The 16,174-nt window shown below is 40.2% G+C and overlaps 1 protein-coding gene across 1 annotated transcript in view; it reads right to left on the bottom strand.

The window, feature by feature from the left end:
- cfap61 (cilia and flagella associated protein 61) overlaps window positions 1-16,174 on the bottom strand; it is a 236,943-nt gene that overhangs the window by 51,087 nt on the left and 169,682 nt on the right. The window contains exon 23 of the mRNA XM_043696862.1: window positions 14,325-14,416. Coding sequence (XP_043552797.1) covers window positions 14,325-14,416 — 92 coding nt within the window. The remainder of the gene's footprint in view (window positions 1-14,324; window positions 14,417-16,174) is intronic.

The following is a 16,174-nucleotide window of genomic DNA, read 5'->3' as shown; positions in this document are numbered from 1 at the left end:
TTTTGCACTGGCTTAGCCAATTCCACCTGGATTATGCTAAATTACCAGCATAAACAGGGAACATCTCGAGGACACATGCACTAAACAACTTCACTGCTTCAACTCCACCTCCCAGTCCTGGAGTACATGCAAGTCCTGGGCCTCCTCCACCGCCAAATCAAAGCCACCCGACAAGTGAATGAAAAATGCCTCATCTCTGCCTTGGGGCCTTTCAACCACATGACATCAACATCGACTTCACTAGTTTCCAAATCTCTCCTACTCATTCCAGATCCAACTCTCCAAGGCACTGCCTCTTGACCTGTCCTACCTGTCTATCTTCCTTCACACCTAACTGCTCCACCCTCCCCACCGACCATCATTATTACCCCTCACCCCCTTCCACCTATCACCTTCCCAGCTACCTTGCCCATTACCCTACCCCTACTGCCCTATTTATCTCTGTCTCCTTCCCCCTCCAAATCCTTGATGAAGGGCTTATGCCCGAAACACTGACTCTCCTCGGATGCTTTCTGACCTGCTGTGCTTTTCCAGCACCACACTTTTCAACAGGGATAATAAATGACACCCTCTGTTCACAAATTATGTTGGACTATCTGCAACAACAATATTCAAAGCCTGAGGATCACTTCTGCAAACAACAAGAGAGATTCAGTCACCTGTGGCTTCACCGTGTGGTTATATCACTACCAAGAGTAATTAACTGACTAAGGATATCACACAGTCTGTGATTGGACACTGAATGTAGGCTGCAGATATTTAGATCTCAACTATATGTGGATGAGCAATTAGTTGAAAGTTTTAAAAACATGTTGCCGGAGCAGCAAGATATAAACACTACAAGGTGCTGTCTCACAATGTATGTAGTTTCAGACTGAACACTGTAATAGCTACTGTAAATGTTATGCTAAGAAATAGGATAACTGCACTGAAATTGGCTCTGCAAAACTTGAGGATATTTGCTAGAATACTTATTAATGTGTGGCTACAGCAGCAAGAAGCTGACATTTATTTTGTTGTAATTGCAGCTATATTAGACAGTAGTTAAGTTTAAAACTTAGCTCTGAGGATTAGACTATAAGACTATAAGACACAGGAACAAGTCTGTTCTGCTATTCAATGAGATCATGTCTGATCTAGTAATCCTCAACTTCACTTTTCTGCCTTCACCCCATAATCCTTGATCTCCTTACTGATTAAAAATCTCCGTCTCAGCTATGAATACAGTTAAACACTCAATGCCACCAGCCCTCTGGGGTAAAGAATTCCACTGACTTACTATTGTCTGTGAGAAAAAAAATTCTTCCTCATCTCTGTCTTAAATGGGTGACTCCTTAATCTGACATGATGCTATCTGCTCCTGTATTTTCCCACAATAGGGAAACAACCTCTCCACATCCACCCTCTCAAGCCCCCTAAGAATCTTGATTTTGATCTGTTTGGAGTCCAATTACAAGTAGCATCCTGCAGGGATTGATGTTAAATCCAATACTTTTTATCATTCTTAATAATAATCCTGAATATTTGCTTTGGGAACAAAATTTGTAAATTTTCAGATTTGCGTGAATGTCAGGACTGCAAGCAATGCTCGATTCCTTAGTGCAGATATTGATGTATTAGGCACCTATTTCAATACAAATTAGTGTTTCAGAACTCCTCTTCCCTTTTCCCCTGTATAAATAGGGCAATTGTCTCCATTTCACCTCAAATTGGTCAGCATTAAACAGTCTTTCATTGCTAAAGGGATTGACTTTGAAAACAGGGAGGTTATGTTGCAGCTGTACAAGGTGATGGTGAAGCCAAACCTGGAGTACTGCATGCAGGTTTGGTCTCCTGACTCGAGAAAGGATGTACAGACGCTAAAGGGGATGCAGAGGAGGTTCACTGGGTTGATTTTGGAATTGAGGGGGTTGGCTATTGAAGCGAGACTGAGTAGACTGGGATTATATTCATTGGAATTCAGAAGAATGAGGGGGGATCTTATAGAAACATATAAAATTATTAAGGGGATAGATAAGGTAGAAGTGGACAGTTTCCACTGGCAGGTGAAACTAAGACAAGAAGGCATAGCCTCAAGATTAGATGGAGTAGTTTTAGGACTTAATTAAGAAGGAACTTCTTCACCCAGAGAGTTGTTAATCTATGGAATTCCTTGTCCAGTGAAGTAGTTGACATTACTTCAGTAAACAGTTTTAAAGCTAAGATAGATTTTTTTGAACAATAAAGGAATTAAGGGATACAGTGAGAGGGCGGGTAAGTGGAGCTGAGTCTGCGAAAAGAGCAGCCAGGATCTTATTGAATAGTGGAGCAGGCTCGAAGGGCCAGATGGCCTACTCCTGCTCTTAGTTCTTACGTTCTTATGATTTTTCCAATCCTGTAGCCTGTACCATTTGTTCAGTATGCAAACTTGATACTGAAACAGGGTGCATCAAGGCCATTATCCAAGATAATAGCTACCCTGACCATATCATTTCATATTGCATATTACAAAAACACATGAAAGACCCTAAGGGGTCATTCTTTGTCCTGAAAAGTATCAAGAGTATTTCTGTTACCCTGGAAGGGTGAAGTATATCAAAGGTATAAGCAACAGCTGAAGTTAGCTGTCACTCGGTGCTCCTATGTAGGAGGAACATGAGTGGCATTCATCCTTAACAAGTGCTGTTGTCAAGCCAAAAGGTGTTTGCCTATCACACAAATGAGTATTGTGATATTTGAATTTCAGTGTCAGAGTGATGTCAGGTATGTAGGCCATATGTCCCAAAGATTGGTGGATCATTTCAAATAACTTATTCCTTCACTATTTTTTGCAACACCAAAGGCGCCAACCACATCCAACTTTGCATTTGTCAATGCTATCCCTGACCAGTCGGAGTCAATATGCCTGCTTTAAAACTTTAACTGTGACAGAACATGGAACAGTATGGCACAGGAACAGGCCCACTGGCCCACCATGTTTTTGGTGAATAATCCTAAACTACTCCTATCTGCCTGCACATGGTCCATACCTCTGTATTCCCTATCTGTTTGTGTGTCTAAGTGTCTCTTAACCAGTTCTATTGTATCTGCTTCTACAACTTTCCCAGGCATCATGATTCAGTCACTTACTGGCCTCTCTGTAAAAGATTTGCCTTGTACATCTACTTTAGACTCTCCCTCTCACACCTTAAACTTATGCTGCCTAGGTTTTGACATGTCCATCCGAGGAAAAAGACTCCAACGACTCAAACTAAGCATGCATCTCATAATTTTAGATTAGATTAGATTCCCTACAGTATGGAAATAGGCTTCTCGGCTCAACAAGTCACACTGACCCTCTGAAGAGTAACCCACCCAGACTCATTCCCCTATCTTATATTTACCCCTGACTAAATACACACTATCATGCTGCCCCTCAATGTCTGATGTTCTAGTGAAAACAATCCTTTCTCACCTACCTTTACAGCTAATAGATTCCAATATAGGCAACATCCTGTTAAACCTCTGATGTACCCTCTACAAAGCTTTCACATTCTCCCTATAGTGTGGTGACCATAAATGCACACATTACTCCAAATGTGACCTAACCACAGTCTTATACAGCTCCAAAATGACTTGCCAACTTTTATACTCTATACCCTGACTGATGAAGGCAAGCAGGTGGTATGCCTTCTTTACCACCTTATCCACTTATGTTGTCACTTTCTGGGAGCTATGGATTTGCACTCCAAGATCCCTCAGTATATCAATGCTCCTAAGAGCCCTGCCATTACACTTTCCTCTTGCATTTGACCTCCAAAATGCATCACCTCACACTTATTTAGGTTCCGTTTATTTGGTTCCGTTTCTGCTGCTTCCGGATACTGGTTCCAGTTGTTTGTTGTAGTGGCCGTATATTGGATCCAGGTCAATGTGCATATTGACAGGGTCTGTGGATGAGTGCCATGCATCTAGGAATTCTCTGGCTGTCCTCTGTTTAGCTTGTCCTATGATTGTTGAGATGTCCTAGTCGAATTTGCAGTCCCTGTCATCTGTGTGCATGGCTATTAGGGAGAGCTGGTCGTGGCATTTAGTGGCTAGTTTGTGTTCATGGATGTGGATTGTTAGTTGTCTACTTGTTTGCCCTATATGGTGTTCCATGCAGTCTTTACAAAGAATCTTGTAAATTACATTAGTCTTGCACATGATGGGTATCAGGTCTTTTGCCCTGGTGAGGTGTTGTCTGAGTGTGGGTGTCGGTTTATGGGCTGTCATGAATCCCAGTGGTCAGAGAAATCTGACTGTCAGTTCTGAGACATTTTTTATATAAGGCAGCGTGGCTAATGAGTTAGGTTGTGGCATTGTTTGTCTGTTAGGCATCTGTGGATGAAGTTGCAGGATATCCCCGCGAGTGTACAGGAAAGCCACACACACCGAATTACAACAGCAACCATCCAAACATAAACACAAGAGAAGCTGCATTAGCACCCTGTTCAAAAGGACTACAACACATTGCAGTACTCCCGACCTACAAAGGGAAGAAGAACAACACCTCTACAGAGTCTCCAAAGCACTGAAGATGTCACCTAGACATGGGATGAAACGTCTGCAAATCAACTTCCCAGCTCGGTGAACATAACCATAACCACAACAACTGGCACCCGAGCTACAAATCTTTACACAAACTTTGAATTTGTATAAAATGCCTTGGGATTCTCCTTAATCCTACTTGCCAAGGACATTTCATCACATCTTTTAGCCCTCCTAAATCTTTGTTTAAATTCTTTCCTGCTTCCTTCATATTCCTCAAGACCTTTTCTGATTTCAGTTTCCTAACCTTACATATGTTTCCTTTTTCCTTTTGAATAACTTTCAATATCTCTGTCTTCCAGAGTTCCCAAATATTGCCATCCTTAACTGTCAACTTCACAGGAGCATGCTGATTATGAACTTTGATTAACTGGATTTTAAAAGATTCCCAAATGTCAGATATGCATTTACCCTCAAATAGCTACTCCCAATCTAACTTCTCCAGTTCTTGCCTAATACTATTTTAATTAGCTTTCCCCTAATTTAGCACTCGTCATTAAATTATGCATTCCCTACTAATCAGAACTCTCCTCTCATGCAGTACAAATGTTAATTTTCCCCTTTAGTTGGTATTCATATGAACTGTCCTGATGAGAGCAAGATGAAAAGTTTTGACAGAACGTGTTTTTATTAATAATACTCAAGTCAAGCAAAACAGGTGGTTGGACAAATCTGATGTGGTTCACAGGGACAGTTAGACAAAAGGATACATGAAGGATTGTGGGGGGAGTTTGGGCAAATTTTGACCATGAGGCAAAGCCTGGAACTCCCATACGAGCGAGAACAAGATTTGTTTTGACTAAATCACAATTCCACAACAAGGAAGAAAAATGGATAGCAACACGTTTACAGTGGGTGGATGGTAGTTGGGTTAATTTCAATTAATGTGTTCTGTTGGTAAAGCTGACACACACACACACACACATCCCTTTGGGCCTCTGTGACTAAAGTCTCCTCATTAAAGTCTTATAACAGTTGAAGCATGCCTAAAATCTGCTGGTATCAGGATGCTTCTCACAGATAAATAATGCTTTGCCAATATCACAGCATCACAGGAGTTAGGCGAACAAAGAGGCAATTTGGTCCAACGTGTCTGTATTGGCTCTCAAAGCATTTTAACTTAATGGGAATTTCCTGCCTTTTTCCTATAACCCTGTACATTATATGTGTATACAAACAACATCCAAAGCCCTTTTGAAAACCTCAATTGAATCTGCAGTGGACAAATGGGAGTCTGGAAGAACACAGCAAGCCAGGCAGCATCAGGAGGTGGAGAAATCAACTTTTCAGGTATAACTCTTCTTCAGGACTGGAGGTGAGGGTAGGGGGAGCTAAAGATGGGGGGGGATGGGTAGTGGTGATGGGGTGGGGAGAACAGCAGAATGGTGAGGTAATGATAAGTGGACACAGGTGGTAGATATGACTTGGTTGGTCGATGAGAGGGAGGAATCTGGTTGGTAGCTGGAAGGAAAGATTGGTAGATGCAATGGAAGGGAGAAGGTGGGGCTGGAAAGAGAATCAGGGCATGAGTGGAAAGGTTATTTGAAATTGGAAACTTGATGTCGAGTCCTCCAGGCTGTAGAATACCCATGCTGAAGATGAGGTGTTGTTCCTCCAATTTGTGGTCTGATTCACTGAAGCAATGGAGGAGGCCGAGGGTGGACATTTCGGAGGAATTGAAATGGACAGTGACCAGGAGGTCGGGCTGGCCCTTTCAGACCTGGCAAAGATGCTCAGTGAAATGGTCACCTAGTCTACGTTTGGTCTCACCGGTGTACAGAAGACTACATTGGGAGCACCAGATGCAGTAGACTAGATTGGAGGAGATGGCGGTGAACCTGGATGGACTGTTTGGAGCTCTGGATGGAGCTAAGAGAGGTGGCATACTGGCAGGTGTTGCATCTTTTTCGGTTGCAGGGAAAGGTACAGGGAGAGGTTGGAGGGATTGGTGGGAAGTGTGGCTTGAACCAAGGAGTGGCGAAGGGAATGGTCCTTGCGGAAGATAGAGGGGGGTGGGGAGGGGAAGATGTTCTGGGTGGTAGGGTCTAATTGGAATTGGCAGATGATACGTTGGATGCGAAGGTTGGTGATGTGGAAAGTGAGGACAAAGGGAACCCTATACTTATGTTTCGAAATGGGGGTTTTAGAGCAGTGGAGTGAGGAATGGAGGAGGTGCAGTGGAGGGCTGTCTGAGGACAGAGCGGGTAAAAAATGTTGTTCGAAATAGGAGAACAGCTACGATGCTAGGGAGTGGAATGTCTCCTTGTAAGCAGATGTGACAGAAACATTGGGAAAATAGAATTAAGTTTTTGCAGGATATCGGGTGGGAGGAAATGTGGTCCAGGTTGCTATGGGAGTTTGTGAGTTTATAGTAAATGTTGGTCCATAAATTGTTGTCGGAGATGGAAATAGAGAGGTCAAGAAAGGCGAGGGTGTTGTCTGAAATAGACCAAGTGAATTTGGGGGCAGGGTGCAAGTTGTTAGTAAAGTCGATGAACTGCTCCAGTTCAGCCTGGGTGCAGGATGTAGCACTGATGCAGTAATGAATGTAATGGCGGAAGAATTGGGGAACAGTACTGGTGTATGTATTGAAGAGTTACTGTTCAATGTAACCGACAAAGAGACATCTCTCAATTGAATCTGCCACCACCACATTTTCAGGCAGTGCAGTCCAGACCCTAAATATGTGAAAAAAGCTTCTTTCTCATCTCACATTTGCTTCTTTTGCAAAATGCTTTAAAACAGTGCCTCTGGTTCCCGATCAGTTTAGTAATAGGTTTTCTCCATCCACACTATCCAGAACCCTCATGATTTTGAAACCTTCCATCAGATTTCATTTTAGTCTTCTCTCCAAGGAAAACAATCCGAACTATTTATGAAGCCTAACCTACTGCATGCTTTATTTTTAAACAGCTCTTCACCTGTCCTATCACCTTTCATGACTAAATTAGTACCCTGTATTTTACACTGTCTCTTCACGTTCTGTGTACCAAAGTGCATCATCCCGCACTTTGATTGTGGAAGAGATTGCTACACTTACTAAAAGCAAGTTACTGACACTCATTGTAAATGCAGTTTACATTTCTGGCAACAATAAGTATGAGGTATTCATAGACATCAATGTCACTAAGATTAAGATCAACAACTTAGTTGCGTTTGCCAGTTCTTTGCCTTCCTTGACTCTCTAAAGTTCTGTAAGCCTAGAACCATTCTCAGAATGTTTTCTCAACTCTTTCTAATGCATTCACATCCTTCCTAAGCTGTTTTGCCCAGAATGGAGTGTTACTCTAGCTGAGGCTGAACAAGTGTATTATAATGACTTGCCATAACTTCCTTGCCTTTGAACGTCATGGACTGGACTTAATGCTCAATGTCAATGGGTTTGAAGGTGTGGGAGGCATATTCAATCCAGTGTTTGCCCTGTCACTGCTTTACCCTGTCCACACAATTTTACAGCAATGACAGTCATGAGAGTAATCTGTTAAAAGGTCTTAACCCCTGCTGTCAGTATTAATTAGTAGTGAGAGTGGCCTCTGAATGGCAGGTGAGACAGGCCTCTGAATGGCCAGTAGCTCTCTAAGGTAGTACTAACTGTCTCTAAGGGGTGGAAATTCCACATCCATTCTTTTCATTTGTGGGACATGGGTGGCGCTAGCTGGTCAGCATTCATTGCCTGTCCTTGTTGCATTTGAGAAGGTGATGGTGAGCTGCCTTCTTGAACTGCTGCAGTCCACCAGCATTGGGAGGGAATTCCTGGATGTTGACCCAGCAACAGTGAAGAAATAGCAATACATTTCCAAGTCAGGATGGTGAGTGGCTTGGAGGAAACTTTGAAGGTGGTGGTAATCTCATGTATCTGCTGCTCTTGTCCTTCTAAATGGGTTTGGAAGGTGCTGTCTGAGGATATTTGGTGAATTTCTGTAGTGTATCTTGTTGATAGTACACACTGCTACAACTGACCATCAGTGGTGAGAGAGTGTATGTTTGTGGATAACGTGCCAATCAAATGGGCTGCTTTGTCCTGGATGGTGTCAAGCTTCTTGAGTGCTGTAGGAGCTGCACCCATCCAGGCAAGTGGGAGTATTCCATCACACTTCCTACATGTACCTTATAGTTGATGGACAGATGGACAGACTTTGGGGAGTCAGGAGGTGAGTTATTCGCCACAGTATTGGTAGCCTGCTCTTGTAGCCACTGTGTTTATGTGGTGAGTCCAGTTGCGTTACTGGTCAATGGCAACCTCTAGGATGTTAACAGTGGGGGAGGCAGTGATGGTAACGCCATTGAACATCGAGGGATGGTGGTTAGATTGTCTCGTATTAGTGATGGTCATAGCCTGGCACTTGTATGGCAGCAAAGGTTACTTGACACTTAACAGCCCAAGCCTGGATATTGTCCAGATCTTGTTGCTTTTAACCATGGACTGCTTCAGTATCTGAAGAGTCACGAATTGTGCTGACCATTATGCAATCATTGATAAACATTCCGACTTCTGACATTATGGTGAAGGAAAAGTCATTGATGATGCAGCAAAGGTTGGTTGGGCCGAGAACAATACAATGAGGAAATCCTGCAGAGAAAACCTGGACCTGAGATGACTGGCCTCCAACAACCACAACTATCTTTCTATGTGCCAGATATGAGTCCAAACAGGGAGAGTTTGCCCCCAGATACCAATTGATTCCAGTTTTGCCAGGGCTCCTTGATATCTCACTTGCAGCCTTGATATCAAGGGCTGTCACTCTCACCTCACTCTCACTCTGGAATTGATACCTTTGGTCCATGTTTGAAACAAGGCTGTAATGATGTCAGGAGCTGTTTGATGGCACTGTTGACAATATTTTCCATCACTTTACTGATGTTCGAGAGTAGACTGATGGGGCGTCAATTAGCTGGGTTGGATTTGTCCTGCTTTTTATGTACAGGATATTCATGGGCAAATGTTAACATTGTACGGGGTAGACCATTTAGGACAGAGATGAGGAGAAACTTCTTCACCCAGAGAGTGGTGGCTGTGTGGAATGCTCTGCCCCAGAGGGCAGTGGAGGCCCAGTCTCTGGATTCATTTAAGAAAGAGTTGGATAGACCTCTCAAAGATAGTGGAATCAAGGTTTACGCAGATAAGGCAGGAAGAGGATACTGATTAGGAATGATCAGCCATGATCATATTGAATGGCGGTGAAGGCTCGAAGGGCTGAATGGCCTACTCCTGCACCTATTGTCTACTGTCTATTGTCTATTGTCTGGTAGATGCCAGCGTTGTAACTGTACTGGAAGAGCTTGGCTAAGGGAGCAGCAGGTTCTGGAGCACAAGTCTTTTGTACTATTGCCGGAATGTTGTCAGGGCCATAGCCTTTGCAGTATCCAGTGTCTCCAATTGTTTCTTGATATCACGTGAAGGGTCTGTTTCTGTGCTGTACATCTCTATGACTCTATGATTCTAAATTGGCTGAAGACTGGTATCTGTCAAGCTGGGGACCACCGGAAGAGGCTGAGATGCATCATCCACTTGATATTTCTGGCTGAAGATTTCTGCGAATGCTTCAGCCTTATCTTTTACACTGATGTGCTGGGCTCTTCCATCATTGATGGTGAGGGTACTTGTAAAGCCTCCTCCTTCATGAGTTGTTTAATTTTCCACCACCATTCAGGACTGGATGTGGCAGGACTGCAGAGCTTAGATCTGATCTATTGGTTGTAGGATCGCTCAACTTTGTCTATCAATTGCTGTATATGTTGCCTAGCAAGTAAGTACTCCTGTCTGATAGCTTCACCAGGTTGACACTTCATTTTCAGGTATGCCTAATGCTGCTCCTTGCATGTCCTCCTGCTCTCTCCATTGAACCAGGGTTGATCTCCTGGCTTGATAATGATTGAGTGCAGGATATGCTGGGCCATGAAGTTGCACATGGAATACAATTCCACTGCTATTGATGGCCCACAGCACCTAATGGATGCCCAGTCTTCGGTTGCTAGATCTGTTCAAAGTCTGGGAGAAAGTGAGGACTGCAGATCAGAGTCAAAAGGTGTGGCACTGGAAAAACACAGCAGGTCAGGCAGCATCCGAGGTATATGAAAGTCAATGTTTCAGGCATAAACCCTTCATCAGGTATTCCCAATGTGAAGGTGGGACTTTACTCCACAAGAACTGTGTGGTGGTCACTCTGATGGTCAATAGCACATTAAGGGGCAATTGGCTATTAAGTATTTGCAGGATGGCTTATGCCCTCATTAGTGGGATCCCCTTGACTGTTCAGCCGGAGAGGCAGGTAACCTGACATTTTAAGTAATTCAGTCCAAGGTTTTTACTTCAAAAGCCCATAATCCTATAAAGTTTTTTTATTGCCTTTCTCAACTAGCCTTGCCACTTTCAACAATTTGTGCACATAAGATTCCAAGTTCTTGCATTCCCTTGAGAATAGTATCCTTGTTTTTGTATTATCTTGAGCAATAAACTTTTACAAAAACCTCTTTTAAATATTACATTTTTAATGCCATGTACATTTCCTGATTAATTTTTGAGTTCTCTTTAGAATTTAAATTGAAAATTAACATTTCAGTGCACATTCTTCCTGTGTTTCTATCTGTAAAAATATTTCAATGTGACTGGCTGCTTACTCTGGTCAGTAACATTACTACTTTTTGAGGATGCCTTTGACTAGATGCAAGTTTCAAACTGATATCAGAAAATCCATGACACAGAATTTGCTAAACCTTTTGAGCAGCTATCTTTGACATCAGTGGTGATTGCTGCAATTTAACTGCTATGAAATGCTTGTATTATTGTTCCTACCGGCAATGCCAATACTTGCCCAGACTTGTGCTTTCTTAATTTTTAAAAATACATATAGTATCAACAGTCTGCCAATCCTCTGCTATTATTCCTATTTATAGTGACTTTTTTATAAACACAATAATACCTCTACTATGTCCTCTCTGGTTCCTTTAAACTTACACAGATGCAACTTACACAGACCCTTGTGTTTTACAATCCCTAAGCTTGCTTACCTTATCTCCTACCTTTCTAATTTGAACTCCTTTTTTTAAATCAATCCAATAGCATGGTCATCTTCATAGACTCCCTCGTAAATTTTTAGGCAACATCATTATTTAATATTTCTGCCACCTACCTATTTTTGTGTCTACAATTAGCCAATCACTATTCAGGACTTTCTTTTATTATTTTTATATCTGTAGAACACTTGGCTGTTTTGTATTGCTTCATAATTAAGTTTGGCAGTTCCTCTTTGCCACCCTAATTGTTTCATCGACTTATTTCCTAATGTCTTCACATTTCCTTTGGTCATCCTTTCCATGTCTACCTACATGGTCTGTGCCTTTTAATTTGCTTTCAGTTTTGCACTGAAATGTTTATTCATTAGTAGTGTCTCATTACTGGCTACTCTTCTTATTTAATACAGAGTGATTGTTTTGTTAGAAAATGTAATTTAGGATTAATAGTGGGCAAACCAACATTAATACTAAATCTGATGTTTTTGATTAGCATAGTGTTTGTATTTGTAAAGCCTCGTAACCGTAAAAATAATAAGCAACTAATAACTTATTTTGATGAATTATATGTTAATAGTGCCTTAGTTTTGTTGAATTGTGTGTTTTAACATGTATACTTATTATGTTTTGTTAAAATATATATGTTTTTAATCAGCTCTTCGACAGCAAAGAAGAGTATTTGTGGAAGTGAACCAGAATACTGCATTTTATTAAAACATTTAAGTTATAATAGAAAAATAAATTAATTGTGCCTTGCATTATATTTGCTGTGTGTTAGACCTTATAATCTTGCACAGATTTTTTATGACAATAACTGCATTAAATATATGTCACAGAAAAAAAATCTTTGAGGAAAAGTATAGATAAAGATCACTGGGCCATAGGATTCAATGCAATGATCACTTCTACATACAAAATGAAATGCATTTACAATCTATTGTTATGTATTTATTCATTTATCAAACATTTACAAAGTGAAACAGGCTATTACAAAATGGCAGATGGTCATCTTTATGGGAATGGAAATACAATGTGAACAGTATTTGAGAGTGCTAAAGGTGATAAAGCCCATGTCTGCTAGAGATCAGTTTCCCAAGATGAAGTCAATTAGCATCATTAAAAATGTTAGATATTGATACGATAGCAAACAATGCTTACAATAGTGTTAGAACGGTGTTAGAAATTATTTGATTCTGCATCAAAGGTGTCCTCTTAATAAACCTCCCAATATAATGGCAATCCACCCATTAGATTCAACAAAATGTGATTAGAATTTCTGGATGACATTTCATGCTGTTTTTGGCTAAGCCGACTTCCTTACTGGATAATTTTAACCACAAATGTGCCATAAAATATGTTGGCTAGTTAGTGCCAAAAACAGAAGATGTGACCTTAGTAGGAGTTCTCTAACCTACGGAATATTATGACTATGTAAAACAAAAGCCTTTGCTTTGATTCCAGGAATGTGAAACAAATGTCAGTTTTACTTTTTGAACCTTTAGTAAATTATACATTATTGCAGATTTCCCATAGCCCTGCCTAATGTTCAAGGCCTTCACAAACACACAAAAATAAATATTACAGTTATCCAATGTTGATTATAACTGCCTATATTCCACCACAGCGATAGTTTCATGTCAGTATTTTTAAATTATTTCGGAAACAAATAAATGTAACTTCTCTGACTATTAAAAATACGTAAAATTAAAATGTCAAAATTTCAAACATGCTTCTTAATCTATCAATCATATTTTAATGGATTTTCTGTGGCATTGTTCAGAATGAGTCAGAAAATATGTTTATTGTTTTACAGCATAATATTGTCTAAGAGATCGTAAAAGAAAATTATGTAGGGAGAGTAATCAAAACTGCGGTAGATGGATTTAAATGTAGGTATATATGAGATTGATGGTTAATTAGCTCATTTGGTTAGAGATGTGGTACTTAACAATGTCAATAGTGCAGATTGAGACTTCATATTTGTTGAGATTTCTTAGATCTTGCATGTTTTCTTTGCTCCTTTGTGGTCCAATCACAAAGATGTGTGGAAGACAATGATTAATCTGGACAATGAGGATGCCACATTAAAAGAGCAAAAGAAAGATGCAAATCTATCCATTTTGGACCAAAAACAGACAGATCTATGTACCAGTTTTACTTAAATAGTGAACAATTATATGAAAGTGGTGATTCAAAAGAGATGTATAGTCACCAGGTAGAGGTTAAGCACAAAAAAAGGATAGTAGAATGTTGGCCATTAGAACTAGGAAGCTAGAGCGTAAAGGTAGGAATGTTTTACTACAGCTGTGCAGAGCCCTTAAGAGGATATATGACCTTGGAATATATGAAAGAAATGCATCATAGATGTACCAGAATGATATCATGATTCCAGTGGTTAGACTATGAGGATTACATAATTGTCATTAATCCAGGTTACATAAACTGGTTTTATCTTTGCTGGAATAACAAAGGCTAAAGGATATTTTAACTGAGGATTATAGAAATTTGAAAGAAATTAATAGGTGAGATAGCAAGATATTTTTACTGGAAGGGAGCTCTAGGACAAGGGTACATAACCTTAAAATCAGAGCTAGCTCATTCAGGGGTTAAGTTAGGAAATACTCCTTCATGAAAGGATAGTAGAAGTCTGGAATTCTTTTTCACAAAGAGAAGCACATGCCAGTTTAATTAATCATTTTAAATTCAAGATCACCCGTCAATGAATTAATACAAATTGGTTTTCCATTGTGATACTTAATGCTTACATATTCAGGCCGTGACTTCTGTGAATCCACACAGGATATGATCCCTGGCTTAGAAACATGTAGGTAATGGTATCTTCCAGGTATAATGCCTCCTGTGTTGAAATAAGGAAAAGAAAAAGACACACATTTTCACATTTTAGGTAAAAAAAACAATTTAATGCAATAATAAATATAATTACAACTAATAAATTTGTCATAAGTATCATTAGTAATTCAAACAAATGTGCAATGGTCATGGTTGGATGTGGTTATAAGTTCCTGTTCTAAGTAACATTAATGTGACAGCCAGGCATGATGCTTGGTAGGGGGCATATATTAGCTGAACAGATCCAGGCAACTCCCCAAAGAATGAGGAGAAATTGGAGAGAAAGCTGTCCCAAGATAACATTCAAGCACTTCCCAGCTGCTGTCTCAGCCCAAAACTGCAGAGGCCTGGAGCAAGTTATCCACCTGTCCTCTTGGCTGCAGTTGCCATGTGACCCACAGAAATTACAAATTAAAAGGAGAAACTCACCTTTGAAAAATAAAATAGTCAAAGAACAAATGTTACAGAAAAGGCAATTTTAAAAAGAAATCTGGTTTTTGCAACTGAAAACAGGGATTTGTTTAATAGAGGGATTTGGTTTTACAATTCCGTGGCTTCTTCCCTGCTGAGTGCTACCAGCAGGATCACAGCTGTCATGGTGCTTCTGTGAATATGCTCCATACTGGAACTGGAGGTAGGCACAGGGCTTGAAAAAATGTACTTTTATTTAATTTGTGTTGAAGAAATAGTTGGAATATTTTACTGAATTACAATGTAAAAAAACTACAACATCAAGTGCTCCATTCAAAGCAATAGATGCATATTTTGATGTATGTTAATAAACACATAAGTGGAGATAATGTATTTTGAGAGCAGTTTCTTTTGGAAAAATGAATTTTATCTGCAGAATACAAAATGTGAAGGAGTAAGTGAAAAGCCAAAAGGGCTAAAAGTTAAGCTTTCAGTAGTTCATACATTACTTATCTGAAACTTCAGAAAGATGCTCATAGGAATAAACAATTATTGTTTTACAATAATTTTAAATATTGGTCATAAAACTTCATGACATCTAGCAACACAACGTTCCAATTTTCTTATGCAATGATAGTAGTTTGAGTTAGCAAGATACTTATCACTTTATACCATATTGGATATTTAATGCAAGCTTCTTAAGTTTTCAAAATGAAATGTATAGATAACAACTGCTAAAATTGAAAATGTAGTTTGGAGTTTGAATACTTGAAAAATCAAGTAGATTTATTTTAACATACATAATTTTTAAAAACCTGTATATTTGAGTTATTAGAGTCATAGAGATGTACAGCACGGAAACAGACCCTTCGGTCCAACCCGTCCATGCCGATCAGATATCCCAACCCAATTTAGTCCCACCTGCCAGCACCCAGCCCATATCCCTCCAAACCCTACCTATTCGTATACCCATCCAAATGCCTCTTAAATGTTGCAATTTTACCAGCCTCCACCACTTCCTCTGGCAGCTCATTCCATACACGTACCACCCTCTGTGTGAAAAAGTTGCCCCGTAGGTCTCTTTTATATCTTTCCCCTCATCCTAAACCTATATGCCCTCTAGTTCTGGACTCCCTGACCCCAGGGAAAAGACTTTGCCTATTTACCCTATCCATGCCCATCATAATTTTGTAAACCTTTATTAGGTCACCCCTCAGCCTCCGACACTCCAGGGAAAACAGCCCCAGCCTGTTCAACCTCTCCCTATAGCTCAAATCCCAAACCCTGGCAACATCCTTGTAAATCTTTTCTGAACCCTTTCAAGTTTCACAACATCTTTCTGATAGGAAGACCA

The sequence above is a fragment of the Chiloscyllium plagiosum genome, chromosome 9 (assembly GCF_004010195.1).
Source record: "Chiloscyllium plagiosum isolate BGI_BamShark_2017 chromosome 9, ASM401019v2, whole genome shotgun sequence".
NCBI lineage: Eukaryota > Metazoa > Chordata > Chondrichthyes > Orectolobiformes > Hemiscylliidae > Chiloscyllium > Chiloscyllium plagiosum.
Note: the sequence above shows the minus strand (reverse complement) of the source record. Positions and strands in the feature narration are given on the sequence as shown.